This window comes from Tursiops truncatus, chromosome 3 (assembly GCF_011762595.2).
Source record: "Tursiops truncatus isolate mTurTru1 chromosome 3, mTurTru1.mat.Y, whole genome shotgun sequence".
NCBI lineage: Eukaryota > Metazoa > Chordata > Mammalia > Artiodactyla > Delphinidae > Tursiops > Tursiops truncatus.
In genome coordinates this window covers 63,681,181-63,699,521 of record NC_047036.1, presented here as the reverse complement: position 1 = coordinate 63,699,521, position 18,341 = coordinate 63,681,181, and the positions used below count along the sequence as shown (strand labels likewise).

At 38.5% G+C, this 18,341-nt stretch overlaps 1 protein-coding gene across 4 annotated transcripts in view; it reads right to left on the bottom strand.

Annotated features, from left to right (window-relative positions):
• MSH3 (mutS homolog 3) overlaps positions 1-18,341 on the bottom strand; it is a 179,797-nt gene that overhangs the window by 134,583 nt on the left and 26,873 nt on the right. For all 4 annotated transcript variants that reach the window (XM_019929750.3, XM_019929751.3, XM_073802256.1 and 1 more), the window contains exon 8: positions 13,978-14,144. In XM_019929750.3, the coding sequence (XP_019785309.1) occupies positions 13,978-14,144 (167 nt within the window). The remainder of the gene's footprint in view (positions 1-13,977; positions 14,145-18,341) is intronic.

Below are 18,341 nucleotides of genomic sequence, written 5' to 3'. Positions count from 1 at the left end.
TCTGAGAGTCTTACATAATCCTGAAGAGAATGATCAGCATTAAAACATTCTCAGCTTAGTGGAAATTCATCTCAAACATTTTTTTCATGCATGATTAAAAGCATTCTCTCAGTGACAGACACAAAATCAAGACCATTTCACTCGGATCATATGCCTTTGAGTTCATTAACAAGCTCGAGCCTGCCTCAGACAACTTAAAATAACCAATCTTCCTAAACCGATATTTTTCTCTACAAATAACGAACTCTGATATTATCCCAAGAAACAGCTGCTTCAAAAAAAATAATCAAGTTGACGATCTGGAATTCATAGTACATGAATAACTAACTGATGTTTCCTTTTCAATTCAACAAATCTTCACTACAGGAATACATGGAAAAAAGGAGTTCCTTGCTGTGTGTGTGTTATGGGCTGAATTATGTCCTCCTAAAATCCCTATGTGGAACTCCTAACCTCCAGTACCTCAGAATGTGACCTTTTTTGAAGACAGAGTGCTTACAGAGGTCATCAAGTTGAAGTGAGGTCATTAGGGTGGGCTTTAGTTCAATATGACTGGTGTCCCTAAGAAAAGGGGAAATCTGGACACAGACACACACCCAAAACGAAGACTACATAAAGAAACATAGGAAGAAGACGGCCATCTATGAGCCAGGAGAGAGGCCTGGGAGAGCCTTCCCTCACAGCCCTGAGAAGGAACCAACCCTGCTGGAACCTTGATTTTGGATTTCTAGCCTCCAGAAGTGTAAACAATAAATTTCTGTGTTTTAAGCCACCCAGGCTGTGGTACTTTGTTACATCAGTCCTAGCAAACTAACACAACCCTACTAAAGGGCTCAGTATCTATTTAGAGGTGCTTATAAACAAATCACTAAAATACCAAGTAGATTGAAAAGAATGCCTGTGGTAGTATCTGCCAATTTCAAGAGTGTAAATATTCTCACCATGGCTGATTTTAAGCTACCAAAGCTTACCTGAAAGAAAATTCCATGGAAATATAACCATCCATTCTCACAAGCCACTACAAGCGAAATCCAGCACAGAGCAAAAACACAGGCATCAGTATTTAATACACAGGTGATTTCAATGTACAGCCAAGGCTAGAATCCCAACTGAAAATTGCAGGACAGCTTCATAAAAGCAATAAGACTGTTAAAATACAGACTATTTTAGAAGACAGATGAGGAGAAAACACACCACACCACATAAGAATAGCTTAAGAATGGCAAAATAACAAGTGAAGAATGAAAAAAAGAGCTAATATCTACTGAGCACTTACTATGTTCTATGCACTGTTTTAAACCCATTATATGTATTAACTATCTTAATCCCCACTACTACTCTGTGAAAAAGTTCCATTATTATATACCTGGTTTTGCATAAGAAAACAGAGCCACAGAGAGGTTAATAAGATCCAGAGCTAAAAAACGAAAACAAAAACAAAAAACCAAGGAAGCTAGGATTCAAACACAGGTTGTCTGGCCCCAGACTCTGTACTCAGACCACTGTCCTGTGTCATCTCTCATTGTACATGACATGTTTAGAACACAGCAATTAGTCTAGTGCAACAAGAGCCCAGAGAAAGGGACAAGGGACTAGACAGGAGAAAGTGCGCCATCTTCCTGGCTTCGTGCTACCTTACTTAAGCAATGGGTTTTCAACTCAAACTCTTGTAAAATCAATCAATTTAACCTTCTTGCATAACTTGTTGTTTAAAGACGTCCAATCAAATAGAAAAGTCTGGAAGTGAAACTCTATCTGTAAAACAAAATCACCACCTCTTTATTTATATGTGAAAATACGATTTAGACACAAGGATTGCTTAGCAGGCAACTGTCATCATTCAGGAGCAATTAGCGTGGCCTAGAGCCTCCGACAAGGAATGCAGGAAAATCATACACATTCCCTAAGCCACAAAGAGAATTCTGGAAGATGGGGCTGCACTCACTAAGCTCCTGGGGCAAAGACAGCACCACACACGAAAAGCCTAAGTTTTCCACTTCTGAGGTTAGAGGAAAGACACCTATAAACACTTCACATCACCGAGGCCCCGGGGTGGGGGGTGGGGGGACGAATGAATTCCACTATTGTTTCCAATATTCAGCCAGTATTTAACTCTGGAATTGTTCTTTAAAAAAAAAAAGGGAATGCTTTTTATCTATGTATTTGCAGAGCACTGTAAAACATCAGCATTTTGACAAAGGTAGTATTTTAGTATACAGGGTAATGGCAAAACTGAATAAAACACATACCCTTTAAGTAACATCTTTGCATTGTCAGTACAGAGGGAAAGATAAAGTGAAAGGAAACAGGCAAACAAGGAGGGAGAGAGAGGCTTCTCTCCTTTTACAGGCAAATACTTTTATGCTCACAGGGCTTTGGAACTAACCTAAGGAAGCCCTTTCTTCTGCAGAAAAATGACAGAATGTGTTGAGAGGCTAAGTTCTGTGTCTCTCTGTAGCAGTAAGTAGGTGGGAAGGAGGTAGAATATGACAATCAACCTACAGGCCAGGCTGTTCCCACTGTTCTCCAGAAGGGAGAAGAAATAGGATTTTATTCTCCATGGGTGGGCAATCTCTTGTCTTGCTGAATTTAATCACCCACAAGTAAACTCTGTGATATCCGGGGGTTGAGAGTTAAAAGTTACATAAAGACTGTAAAGTATCCTTACCGATACCTAAATGACTGCCTGGCTTGGCAACCAGGAATTGCTTAAAAAGGGCAGTAACCACTTTATCAAATACTTCCAAACTCCCAATATTTTAGTCAGAAGCAAACTAGTTTTTACATTCTTACTTGCAAAAATTATATCTCAACAGTATTAAACACCTGTCACTTAGTGGCTTATTGGAACAACACACATTTATTATCTCACAGTTCTGTAGGTCAGAATTCTAACACTGGTCTCACTGGGCTGAAATCAGGGTATTGACAGGGCTGTGTTCCCTTTCTGAAGGCTCTGGAAGAGAATCTAGTTCCTTGCCCTTTCCAGTTTCTAGAGGTAGGCTACGTTTCTTGGCTTGTAGCCTCTTCCTCCATCTTCTGAGCCAAAATGGGTGGGTCACACACTCACAGCACATCACTCTGACTCTTCTGCCCACCCCCCCACCTTCCACATTTAAAGGACTTGTGATTATTGAGCCCACCTGGATAATCCAGGGTACTCTCCCTACCTTAAAATCAGCTGAGTAGCTCCATTAATTCCCCTCTGTCATTTAACCTCATATATTCACAGGTCCTGGGTTTGGGACAAGGTAATCTTTGGAGACAGAAAGACAGATACATGCATATATGCATACATGCTACTAGACCACCTGTGCCTGATTCCTCACTATAAAAAATTTATAATTTATAAATTACATAGTAATTACTATATAATAATAGTAATTACCTCAAAGATTTGTTGTGAAGATTACCTGAGTTAATATGAGTAATCATCATGGAATATACCTGGTATATAGTAAGAGCTTCACTATTTTTTACAAACTCTTTAGAATTTCTTTTTTTTTTGGCTGCACTGGGTCTTCGTTGCTGCATGTGGGCTTCCTCTAGTTGCAGCAAGCGGGGGCTACTCTTCGTTGCAGTGCATGGGCTTCTCATTGCAGTGGCTTCTCTTGTTGCGGCACACAGGCCCTAGAGTGTGTGGACTTCAGTAGTTGCAGCACACGGGCTCAGTAGTTGTGGCTCGCGGGCTCTAGAGAGCAGGCTCAGTCGTTGTGGTGCACGGGCTTAGTTGACCCACGGCATGTGGGATCTTCCCAGATCTTCGAACCCGTGTCCCCTGCATTGGCAGGCGGATTCTTAACCACTGAGCCCCCAGGGAAGTCACTACAAACTCTTATTTCATCTGTGTTTAAACCTTTCTCTCGTTGTGCAATGTATTTTCCCAACACCTGTCTAGTTAAGTGTTGCCTATCCTTCTAGGACTTCTCTTGCATGATGCTTCCCTACATTGCATAAAACTGCATTTGTCTAATACAGCAGCTACTAATCACACGGAGCTACTGAGCACTTGAAATAGGGCTGGTTGGAATTGAAGTGTGCTGTAAGTGTAAAATACACATTGGATTTCGAAAACTTTGTAAAAAGGAATGTAAAGATTTAATATATAAAAAGGGATGTAACAGTTATATGTTGAAATGATATTTTGGGTATACTGAATTAAAGTATATTATTAAGATTAATTGCACCTGTTTCTTTTTACTTTTTAATGTGGCTACCAAAAATTTTAAATTACATATGTGATTCACATTACATTTCTACTGAGCAGTGTTGCTCTACACAGAATTATCCTCTCCCTCTCATGTACTCTCTCAGTATTTAGTTTGCTTTCCTATCACACACACTACATAATCTACTTTGTACTGCAGCGATTTGTATAGGTGCTGGCTTTCCAAGTAGACTGGTAGCCTTTAATGCGCAAAGGTCATGGATCTTCTAATCTCAAGAAGATCCAGGGTAACTGTACAATAACTGTTTATGAAACTGAATGGAAAGGGAAACATTATTTAGCTAATGTGTTTTGTATACCTTACCTGATTTGTTGTTAACAGGAATGACCAGAAGTCAATCTGTCTTTGAAGCAACTTTTTCTTGGGTTAAATCATGATTAGGATGTACAGCAAATGTCAAAACAAAGTTTCATACAACAATACTTAGCTTATTACATACAACGCACCCATCTATCTTTGACTCCACACTATTGTATTTCTTTTTTTTTAAGTGGTAATTGCAACCCATAAGATTGTCTTCATAGTCCGCTAATGATTTGTGACCACAGCTCAAAAAGCACTGCCTTGATGGGTGGGTCAGGTGCAGGCCTCCCTGGCTGGACACAAACCATCTTAAAGATGTCATGTGATACTCAGCACGCTCCTGATCTCAATGGCCCCACCAGGTAAAGACTAACCCTGTGGTGTGGTCATGGTCCAACATGACCATCAGGGAAGACACAGAGATCCACTCATCATGAATTCTGTTCTCCACCAGCCTTCCTGTTAGGGCTGGGGGCAATTTAGTACACAATCTAGTACAGTGTGTTCAGGGCCCATGTCCACTCCCTTGAGATGGAGAGCCCAGCTCAGCATGGCCAATGGATCAGAGCTGAAGGTACAAAGTAACAGAAAGAGCTCATGATGGTGCTGAGGGAAAGAGTCCTAAGAACTTGTCAGAGTTTTCTGAGCTGCTGTTGTGTGAAGGGGCTCCCAAGCAAGCCTGGAGAAACGCCATCAACCTCAGCATTATGTATATTAAATCAAATTATATATTGAATCAAATACTAGACAGGTATTTTCTTTAAAAAGGTGAAGGGAGGAGGGGTAAGGAAGGGAAGAGGGAAAGGGAGGTAGAGAAGAAAAATGGTTGAGGGAAAAGGCAAGCCAGGACTTCACAGACTTTTATTGCTCTAGGGATGAAGACTTGGGTTAGTGGTTAAAAAGAATTCACAAAAAGAGGATGGAAGGGAGAAGAACTTCCTGGCCTGAAAATAAGAGATAAGGGAATAATTTCAGAGTAATCAAAAAAAATAATGGAAATTAGTAAGAAATCTCCTTTCAGCAGAATGGTTTGACAGGAAGGAGTCATTGAAAAGACTAATGGATAAGTCTGCGACCACAAAGGCTCTGACATAAGCAAGCCTGGTGGGGAGGAGGCGGGGTGCGCTTTGAACCAAGGTTTTGGTTTAAGGTAGACAATGAAAGGAAGCTTTGTTAGAAGGGAAGAACGTGAAATGAATCTTTGAACTATGAAGAGGGAGAGGGAAGAAAAATAATTGAAGAGATCCTAAGGATAGATGGCTACCTTTTTAAAGAGTTCAATTATGGAGATTTTTGTACTTCATATTGCTATTAGGTTATATCTTAATGATGGCAGGAGGTGGACTTATCAACATCAAATAGGACTGGAGATCTAGTGGGCTTTGCCACTAATTACCTTGGTGATCATGTAACTTCAGAATAAAATGTTTTAGTTAATTAGGAGACTTTATGAAATTAAATCTCCAAGCCCAAACAAACAGGTGATTTACAAAAATCAAGTAAAAGTAGTAGAACAATTCTGCACATCTCACACAATTGCTTCCCAACTTTTCTGTTCAAGTAGACTGGCCCCACCTTGGGAGTTCTCTGTAGTAATCATTCCTCCAGACTCCTCAAATTCTGTTTTTTCCTATTCGACTACTATCAATAAACCTATAACATGTACACCCCATTATTCTTTTAAAATAGAGATATTCCTGAGGATTTACACTCAATGAAAATGCACAAAGACGCTCACTATTTAGATAAACCATACAGCAAACACTCTTGTAGAATATCTATTAATTTATTGTGTTTTAAAATCTGGATTTTCATATATATGAGTTAAAAGTGCTACCCATTAAGGACTTCCCTGGTGGCACAGTGGTTAAGAATCCGCCTGCCAATGCAGGGACACGGGTTCGAGCCCTGGTCCAGGAAGATCCCATATGCCGCAGAGCAACTAAGCCCTTGCGCCACAACTACTGAGCCTGCGCTCTAGAGCCTGAGAGCCACAACTACCGAAGCCCGCGTGCCTAGAGCCCGTGCTCAGCAACAAGAGAAGCCACCGCAGTGAGACGCCCACACACCGCAATGAAGAGTAGTCTCCACTCGCTGCAACTAGAGAAAGCCCGCGTGCAGCAACAAAGACCCAACGCAGCCAAAAATAAATAAATATATAAATTTTTTTTAAGTGCTACCCATTAAAAGTCCTAGCTAGAGATGTAAAAACTATCTGCACCAAGAAAACTACTGAAAATACAATGGCATTTCTACCAGAGAAGGAATTAATATAATTTTTAAAAGGAAATCAATATAAAACAGATTTTTAATATATTAAGACTTCCTCTTTAAATGTTTGCCTTGAGACACATTTTCCTACTGTGTATTAGATTTATTTCTGCTACTTAATCCACTACCATATCTACTACCACAATCAATATTCTAATTTTGAATTTTCTAAATAGTGAAGTGAAAATTATTACATAATAAACATAATGAAACAGAATGAAAAAGGAGCCAACTTTACCTTTTGTCTTCTACTCTAGAAACAAGGAATAAAGAAAATAAGAAAAACAGAACAGAAAGAGAAAAAAACAAAAAAAAGATTTCCTATGAGCAACACAGTAGAAAAAGTTTCAAGTGCCAGAGATGAGGTTGGAACCTTGCTGTCAAATGATAGGAAATTAATATGGTCTTCCCAAAATGAGTTGGCTATCCTCATACCATTTAAATACACATTTACCATCATATATCCTGTACGAATTTCCAGCTACTACAACAATCCCTTCACGTTTATAAAATCCAATTCATTTTTCCTAAGAAAAACAAACAGGAAATATTCATTATTCTCCTTATTCCAAAAGTTACTTGTTTAGTCATTCACTCATCAAGCATTTATTAAGTACCTACTATATGCAAGCTACTATAATAGGTCCTGGGGACACAAAAGATTATTATGACACAGTTTCTGCCACGAGCCATCCCTTCTTTGCCTTTTTCTGAGGAGACTCTTAATCCAACCCCTCCTTAATATTGCTCTCTCTCCACTGTTCCAACCTTGATTCTCTTTCAGTTCCACTTTATACAATCTTTCTCTCCAAACCCCACATCTGTCCTGCCTTAGGCTGCTACACTCACCCTGGCAGGGCAGCCAACCAAACTAGTGCTTTTTAGCACTAGTTTTTAAATTTTTAAATTGTTTTTAAATTAAGTTTTTAAAATTTTAAAGTGCTTTTTAAATTTTATTTTAATTAAATTAAAGTAATATCAAGGAAGCAAAGTTCATTCATACTCAGAACAATCTCTAAAATAAGATCTTGATTAGAAGCACTTCTGCTCTGGGAAAGAAGAGTAAACACACTTTTCCCTCTTTCTCTTGCTGAGTACAATTCCCTGGACATTATACATAAAACAAACAGAAGACACTCTGAAAGGCAGACAGAAAGCAGACCAGCAGGGAACTCGAGACCTAGAGGTGAGTCCCCTGAGTTTACTTTTGCCACATACATCCCAGCCTTGGAGGTGAAGAAGCTGACAATCGGGAAAGGCCAACAGGAGCAGGCAAAAAAGGTCCAACAATCCTGCTCTCCCCAAACACCCAGGAAAGGTGCAGCCAAGCAAGACAGAAAACTCTTAGACAATAACCACTCTACTCCAGCCAAACACCACAGTAAAAAAATGTGGTCCAACTCCACCCATGCTAGCAAAGGCCAAGGGGGGAACCTAGACATCCTTTCTCACCAGATGGATAAATGGTATCAACTGGTCACTGTTAGTTTTTAGCCAAGTATAATTTTCTAAATGTCATGCAGCTTCAGAAAATTTTAAGAGTTAATATTGTAAAAAATTCATACACACCACTGACCATATCATTTGCAACAGATGGACTACAACTACATATCCCTACCTTGTCCTGGTTCTCTACCTGGCTCTTTATCTCCTCTCTTTATGTTTCTTTCTATCCTTCTTCCTCCGACTCCCAACTACTGACATTCTCCAAATTCTTTGATCTTATCCTTTTCTCTGTACACTTTTTTCTTTTATGGGAACTGTTTATTTATTTCTTTTATCTCAACACTCACACTAGGCCTCTTCTCTTTTATCATGCCATTCTTTGCCCAGAGACCCAACTGCCTTTCATTAGGAGTCCACACCCCTTGGCTGGATTTTAAGGTCCTTGACTCTCTCTTCCCCCAACTCTCAACACGAAAGTTCTCCTCCAAACAGAAAAGTCTCCCCACTGTTTTCACACTTCCTCTACTATTTCCAGCCTGTGGGCCCCAGAGTTCATGTCGTTTCCACACACACAACATACTGTCCTCCCTCCCCACTACCAATTCAAAGCCCCCTGTCCTGCAAATGCCCCTATGCCAGCCAACCTCCTCCAACAGGCCTTCCTTGGCTATGTCAGGGCCCAGAAAGCTCTCCCTCTCTGTACTCAAAGTTGACCATCATCTGCTCTGTTCATCTGACTTGCCTCAAAAATCAGTTTCTTTGAGAACTAGTAAATATTAATTAATATTTGTTTATTGTTTTCTATACCTTTCCTCTTGACCAGTTTTTTTTCTTTTTTTTTTTCTGTGGTACGCCGGCCTCTCACTGTTGTGGCCTCTCCCATTGCGGAGCACAGGCAGCGGCCATGGCTCACGGGCATAGCCACTCCACGGCACGTGGGATCTTCCCGGACCGGGGCACGAACCCGTGTCCCCTGCACCGGCAGGCGGACTCTCAACCACTGCGCCACCAGGGAAGCCCTTGACCAGTTTTATAAACATATAACATCTCTAAGCTAAAGTGATCTTACCTGCAGTTAATACAGTGCTTAAAATCATTACTTTCCCTTTGTTTCTCTCTATAGAGAATGTAAGAATGTATACATTCTTACAACAAATGGAAAAGATAACAATTAATATAGTAAGACTAATTTTCTAAGAACCAAACTGAAATCTATAAACACACTTTACATAAATGATCCATAAAATTTTACATAAATTATCTATAAAAGATAATGCACTGAAGAAAAATTGATAGTTTATCATTATTGAGAAAGAATAACTTTAGCTTAGTACTATCTTTGACTAATAGTTATTTACTCTAAATTATCATACAATACAAATTAATTCTGTATCTAGACAAATAAAAGTAAAGCTTTTCGTAGTCTTTCAATTGTTATCCATGGTATATGAAATGCTTTGGAGACCTCTTGTGGTCAAAGTTAAAAAATACAAAACAAAACAAAAAACCTAATACGTACTTAAAATGGATATTCTGTAATTCCAAAACATTCTGCCTTTTCTCACAAAGCTTTATTATGTCTTCAGTATTAATAAAATATCAACCACTAAGTGACAAAAACGGATGGTTTTAACTTCAGGTTTATAGTGTAAGAAAAAACAAAGGAATTCTAAATCTGAGACTCAAGAACCTACCCATCACTATTTAAAACAAAGAAGAAGATACCACCAGAAACACAAAACAAACTTTTCTCCTTGAAAATTCAATGCTATGTTATTTACTGGTAGTAAATATGGAACAGAGTTTTGGCAAGCTCTGTTCTTCATACCCTAATTAAAAGCATTCCCGGGCTTCTCTGGTGGCGCAGTGGTTGAGAGTCCGCCTGCCGATGCAGGGGACATGGGTTCGTGCCCCGGTACGGGAAGATCCCACATGCCGCGGAGCGGCTGGACCCGTGAGCCATGGCCGCTGAGCCTGCGCGTCCGGAGCCTGTGCTCCGCAACAGGAGAGGCCACAACAGTGAGAGGCCCGCATACCGCAAAAAAAAAAAAAGCATTCCCGATCCCCGTTGCTAACTTCTTTTTTTTTTTTTTACACAAGGCTAGGAACTGTATCTCAGGTTGATAAAAGCTAAATTTTATGGATGTTAAAGTGGACCCACTAGCATTTAGGGAGAAATTAAGGTAGGACCACACTTCACACAGTAAAGCAAAATAAAAGTGAATTAGAAGTTGAATGTAAAAATTTTTTTAAAATAATAAATCGACTAAAATAAAATATAAGTAATTGTGTAAGTGTTTTCAGAATAAGGAGAGATATTTCTAAGCATAAAAATAATGGAATGCTACCATTAAGTATGGAGGCTTAATTGGTCCAGGCAGTACACTAAAAATACAGAGAAATAGTGAATTAATATATAATCAAAAATGTTTTTTCAAGAGATTCAAAAAAAAAAAAAAGGAAATCCCCAAGGGCCAAAAACCATATGAAAATCATAGCTGTGGATGGGAGATGACACCGTAAAGGGCCATGCACAGAGTAGAATATGAAGATCCAACATACCTCTAGTAGGAGGTCTAGCGGAGCAGAGGGGAGAGGCAGTATTCAGAGAGATAATGGCTGATGGGAATAACAGAAAGAACAGCTTCCATCTATAGAGAGCTTTTTATGCTGGGTGCTGTTTCAAGCACTTTGCCTTTATTTTAACTTATTTAATCCTCACAGCAATCCTATGAGGTAAACACTCTTACTTTCTCTATTTTACAGAAAAGGAAACTGAAGGACAACACAATTGAGTAATTCAACCAAAGTCGCTACGAGGAAAGCCAATTTTCGAACCCAAACCCTATGTCACAAGAGCCACACTGCTTGACCGTTTGACTTTTGAATCTCTACTGCTCCATTCTACACCTAGATATGGATCAGCTTTAGACTACACAGAAATGTGGATTAACTGTTGAGTGTTTAGTCCATTATGTGAATAAAATAAAAAATTACATGTGGTTAGTACACACAGAAAAAATTACATACTCCCAATGCTAACCAGAAAAGTACAAAATAAAACAAGACAAAGGCAGTCATCAAATTTGGTAAAACCCACATATGACACCCAAACTATCTTTGGTATGCCAAATGGCTTTTGAATCTCATTTGATGAGTAAACATTTAGGAACATCCCCAGGCTTGCCAGCCAAAAAATTCCATTTTGGCAATGTCTTTGTGGAATGTTTTATTGAATTTTGCCTTTATTTTTTTATAAAAATAAGTGCTTTGTGACCATCTAGAGGGGTGGGATAGGGAGGGTGGGAGGGAGACGCAAGAGGGAGGAGATATGGGGATCTATGTATATATATATAGCTGATTCACTTTGTTATACAACAGAAACTAACACAACAATGTAAAGCAATTATACTCCAATAAAGATGTTATAAAAAAAGAAGACTTTCTAGTTAGAATGCTGTGATTATACTGTAGCTAGAATTGAATATATCCAATTTTCTGAGAATGAATAATAATCATGGTATGAGATATGATAATATAGTCTCAAATATTTTATCTAGTTAAAAAAGTGTTTGTCACCAAAATGGGATAATCTATGCCAACTGAAGAACTTCCAGTTGTCTACATTAATTTATACATTTGTCTGTTGAGCATTATATCTTGTGTGAAAGATTTCTAAATGATGTGCTGTTTCAAAATCTTAATGTGGTCTTCATTTTTAGCTGTTGTTCAGTAGTACTGGTTTGAATCATAGTATTCTACTAAAAATAAATCATAAATTATGAAAATAAATAAATGAAAGCTAAAAAATAAGTGGAAATCAGAAAAATGAGAGTGTTGATTCAACTGATCAATTTTAATCTCAATTACATCTAATTTAATCAAATATACACTCAGGTATGAAGGAAAATTAACAAAATCAAAGATATAAAATATGGGAAATATAGTTTTAGAAGACTATCTTTAAAATCTTTAGAGATTTTATTAACTTTTTTAGCCCTCCAAAGGCAGCATCCCTTATCAAGTCTACTTGTCTGACTTTTAATTATCCAAGTTTGAACACTGTCAGAAAAGGATTAAGAACAAAATAAGGGGAATTCATGCAGAATTTTTCGTCTATCCAATTGGCAGAAATTATTTCAGTGATCACTTCCCATACTAGCAAGGGCTCAAACAACCTACCTATACTACAGTGGTAGAAGTATAACTTAATATTACCAACTCTAGCAAGCAATCAAGAGTTTCCTAAATGTTTATACTCTCTAACCAATTAATTCCACTTTCAGGAATTTAGCTTAAGGAAATAATCAGAAATGCACACAAATATTTCTATGCATGGATATTCATCATAGCAATATTTGTAATACTGAAAAAAATGAAAACAATCTAACAAAAGGGGAATAGATAAATTACTGTATGATCCACTTATATGACTGAATGTTATGTAGTCATCTTGTCTTCATAAATACTGACTGAAATATTGGCAGATGCAATGATGTTCTCTAGAATTTGCTTCAGATAAATAATCCAGGGATGGAGAGCGTAGAGTTATAGATGAAATGAGATTGGCTAGTTGAGAAATACTGAAGCTGGTTGATGGATTCATGGGGTTCACTAAACTATTCAGTATAATTTCATATACGTTTGAAATTTTCCATAATAAAGTAAAAAAATACATGGGGAATTTAAAAAAAAACAGAATACAAAACTGATTTTGTAACATGAATCAAAGTTTATAAACAAAAAATGATTATACCCAGAAATAATACACCAAGATGTTTAACAGTAGTTATCTCTGAGTTATAGCTTGTTATTTTTATGGGGTTTTTTTTAACTCTCAACTTTTCCTAAATGAATATGGATTAGGGTTACAATCAGAAAAACATATTTTGAAAGCTACTTTGAAAGAATTTCAAGTCAGATGAAAAAGGAACATTTAACTCGAAGAACAAAGAAACATACAGAACTTCACTGAATCAATTAATTTGATTTTCCAACTGATTTGTCAACCTATTAAATATAAATCTTCGTGGGCTCTCCGGCCTGGTCTAAAGTCCAAATTCCTCAATATATAAAGTCCTCTTCACCCGGGCCCCAGGCCACCTTTTCAGTCTCTTCTCCCACCAAACTCCTTGGGTAACAGTACAGAATCTTCTCACCTAGGCACCTTCATGTCTGTCATGCAATACATCATGTTTTGGGAATCCAGTTAGGTCTCTACACATCTGCTTCTCCCGCTGGATTATAAACTCTGCCAGACACATATCACAAGCACATCTTCTCCCTCCATACGCCATCATGCCTAGCACACTGCCTCATAAATAAGAGGAGTGACCAGAGATCTAGTAAATTTAACTAGTGGACTCAGCCACAAATTGAAACTTGCAGCACAAATAAGGCATTTCCAAAATTATATAAACTTTCTAAGAAATGATTACCTGCAGAAACTGAAGATTAATTACCAAATAATATCATTTAATAATATCATAAACCCTTTAATTTCAAATAATTTCATTAAATATCATAACCCCCTTTAAAAAGAGCAACTTCTAAAAGCCTTCATTAAGGTGACATTAAGGGTCATTTTGGTTTTCTTTTTCGGAATTTCCACTACTACTGATGAAATATTTTTATAAAGAAAAATCATTTTTAACAACTTTATTATCAGTTTGGGAATCAGATCTAAGTTTCAGAATCAACATGACTTTCCAGCAATGTGCCAGCTCACCTCACAGCTGTGGTCCTGTGGATGAGCATCTCTGTTTGCTCTGACAAGTCTGATGGAAGCAGAAGCTCCACTGGCTGCAGGCATAATATCCGAGTTTCTAGCTCTGAACGGGAAGCAGAGTCCTGGAAACTGTCGAACACAACCTCACCTGTGGTGGGCTGCACCCCCTAAAAAAAAAAATATAATGGCACAGAAAATATATATATTTTCCCCATCGTAACTATGACATAGCATTAATAAACGTGGAAATAGTAAAGACGACACTCACAAGTATGTACTTGCATTTCTAAAATGTTTGAAAACCTGTCTGCTTTCCAAGACTCTTAAATAAGAAGTCAGACTCACCAATCTAAACTATGCTAGATGGGATTTTAGAGAGACACCCTGAGTCCAACTAAGTCCTGGATCTAACACACCGGACTGAGTGACTGTGACAAGTCATTAAACCCTCCTGGGCCTCAGGGTCATCCTCTGTAACTGGGGATAAACCAGCCTACTTCCCTCACAGAGTTATTGTAAGGGTCAAATCAGAAAATAAATGAACACCTTCTAAGCTATAAAGTACTGTACAAATAGTGGCTGCCAATACTGAGAGTAAGAAGTGATATGTTTCTAGAAACATGGCCACCACAGTAGGAGTAAGGTACTATTTCAATATATAAAATTAATAAATAAAAAATATAGGGGGGATGGGAATGTCTGTCCTGAAGGCGAGGTCTGGGTGGCTCACCACAGCATCCACTACACAGCTTTTCTTTCTGGCATGTTAATTTCTTTATTGGAGTCACATTCTTTTGGTTTTTTTAGTTAAAAAGATTTTTTTTGGCTGCATTGGGTCTCCGTTGCGGCACGCGGGCTTTCTCTAGTTGCAAAAGCCTTCTTGGAATCTGACATGTTATCACTTTGGGACCGCTGGCCAGCTGCTCCTGACTTGGCCACATGAAGGCTCAGACTGTCCCAGTCTCTGAACTGAAGAGAACTAACACTATTAGCATATCTCTCACTACCAATGCAAGGTATTTCAATGAAGAGTAACAGGAAGACATCTACAAATCCCAGACTGGCATATGTAAGTTCTGAGGAATGGTGGAATAACCCAATGTATCTGGGTGACCTTTGGAGACAGCTGAGACAGAACTACAACAGGGCAGTGGCTGACACCCAACTCACAGCTCATCTTCTCCAGCTGTGTGGCTGATGGTTCAGGGTGCTCCAGCAGGTTGTCAGGCCTGAGCCTCTGACGTGGGAGAGCCGAATTCAGGACATTGGTCCATCAGAGACCTCCCAGCACCATGTAAATCAATCTGTGAGAGCTCTCCCAGAGATCTCCATCTCAACGCTAAGACCCAGCTCCACTCAACGATCAGCAAGCTCCAATGCTAGGCACCCCATGCCAAACAACTAGCAAGACAGAAACACGACCCCACCCATTAGCAGAGAGGCTGCCTAAACTCATACTAAGTTCACAGACACCCCAAAACACACCACCAGATGTGGTCCTGCCCACCAGAACACAGGCACCAGTACCCTCCACCAGGAAGCCTACACAACCCACTCAACCAAACTTACCCAATGGGGGCAGACACCAAAAACAACGGGAACTACGAACCTGCAGACTAGGAAAAGGACACCCCAAACACAGTAAGTTAACCAAAAGGAGAAGACAGAGAAATACACAGCAGGTGAAGGAGCAAGGCAAAAACCCACCAGAGCAAAAAAATGAAGAGGAAATACAGAGTCTACCTGAAAAAGAATTCAGAGCAATGATAGAAAAGATAATCCAAACTCCTGGAAATGGATCAGGAATGAGGAATGAGGAAAACACAAGAAACGTTTAACAAGGACCTAGAAGAACTAAAGAGCAAACAAACAATGATGACCACCACAAAAAATGCAATTTAAAATTCTCTAGAAGGAATCAATAGCAGAATAACTCAGGCAGAAGAACAGATAAGTGACCTGGAAGACAAAATAGTGGAAATAACTACCACAGAGCAGAATGAACAAAAAAGAATGAAAAGAACTGAGGACAGTCTCAGAGACCTCTGGGACAACATTAAACGCACCATAATTTGAATTATAGGGGTCCCACAAGAAGAGAAAAAGAAAGGGACTAAGAAAATATTTGAAGAGATTATAGTTGAAAATTTCCTTAATATGGGAAAGGAAATAGTCAATAAAGCCCAGGAAGCGCAGAGAGTCCCATACAGGAGAAATCCAAAGAGAAACACTCCAAGACACATATTAATCAAACTATCAAAAATTAAATACAAAGAAAAAATATTAAAAGCAGCAAGGGAAAAGCAACAAATAACATACAAGGGAATCCCCATAAGGTTAACAGTTGATCTTTCATCAGAAACTCTGCAAGCCAGAAGGGAGTGGCAGGACATATTTAAACTGACGAAAAGGAAAAAGATTACTCTACCCAGCAGGGATCTCATTCAGGTTCAACAGAGAAATTAAAGCCTTTACAGACAAGCAAAAGCTAAGAGAATTCAGCACTACCAAATCTCCTTTACAACAAATGCTAAAGGAACTTCTCTAGGCAGGAAACACAAGAGAAGGAAAAGACGTACAATAACAAACCCAAAACAATTAAGAAAATGGTAATAGGAACATACATATCAATAACTACCTTAAATGTAAATGGACTAAATGCTCCAACCAAAATACACAGACTGGCTGAATGGATAAAAAAAACAAGACCTGTACATATGCTATCTTCAAGAGACCGACTTCAGACCTAGGGACATATACAGACTGAAAGTGAGGGGATGGAAAAAGATATTCCACGCAAATGGAAATCAAAAAAAAGCTGGAGTAGAAATTCTCATATCAGACATAATAGACTTTAAAATAAAGACTACTGGGTTTCCCTGGTGGCGCAGTGGTTGAGAATCTGCCTGCCAATGCAGGGGACATGGGTTCGAGCCACGGTCTGGGAAGATCCCACATGCCGCGGAGCAACTAGGCCCGTGAGCCACAACTACTGAGCCTGCGCATCTGGAGCTTGTGCTCCGCAACAAGAGAGGCCGCGACAGTGAGAGGCCCACACACCGCGATGAAGAGTGGCCCCCCGCTTGCCGCAACTAGACAAAGGCCTCGCACAGAAACGAAGACCCAACACAGCCAAAAATAATAAATGAATATATAAATAAAAATAAAGACTATTACAAGAGACAAAGAAGGACACTACATAATGATCAAGGGATCAATCCAAGAAGATATAACAATTGTAAATATTTATGCACCCAACATAGGAGCACCTCAATATATAAGGTGCTGTATATGTTAACAGTCATAAAAGGGGAAATCAACAGTAACACAATCACCCCACTTTAACACTTTAACACCCCACTTTCACCAATGGACAGATCATCCAAAATGAAAATAAATACGGAAACACAAGCTTTAAATGACACATTAAACAAGATGGATTTAAATGATATTTATAGCACATTCCATCCAAAAACAACAGAATACACTTTATTCTCAAGTGCTCATAGAACATTCTCCACGATAGATCATATCTTGGGTCACAAATCAAGCCTTGATAAATTTAAGAAAATTGAAATTGTATCAATTATCTTTTCCAAACACAATGCTATAAAACTAGATATCAATTACAGGCAAAAGACTGTAAAAAATACAAACACATGGAGGCTAAACAATACAGTACTAAATAACCAAGAGATCACTCAAGAAATCAAAGAGGAAATCAAAAAATACCTAGAAACAAATGACAATGAAAACATGACAACCCAAAAGCTACGGGATGCAGCAAAAGCAGTTCTAAGAGGGAAGTTTATAGCAATACAATACTACTTCAAGAAACAAGAAACATCTCGAATAAACAACCTAACCTTACACCTAAAGTAATTAGAGAAAGAAAAACAAAAAAAAACCCCACGGTTAGCAGAAGGAGAGAAATCATAAAGATCAGATCAGAAATAAATGAAAAAGAAATGAAGGAAACAATAGCAAAGATCAATAAAACTAAAAGCTGGTTCTTTGAGAAGATAAACAAAATTGATAAACCATTAGACAGACTCATCAAGAAAAAAAGGGAGAAGACTCAAATCAACAGAATTAGAAATGAAAAAGAAGTAACAACTGACACTGCAGAAATACAAAGGATCATGAGAGATTACTACAAGCAACTCTATGCCAATAAAATGGACAACCTGGAAGAAATGGACAAATTCTTAGAAAAGCACAACCTTCCGATACTGAACCAGGAAAAAATAGAAAATATAAACAGACCAATCACAAGCACTGAAATTGGAAACTGTGATTAAAAATCTTTCAACAAACAAAAGCCCGGGACCAGATGGCTTCACAGGCAAATTCTAGCAAACATT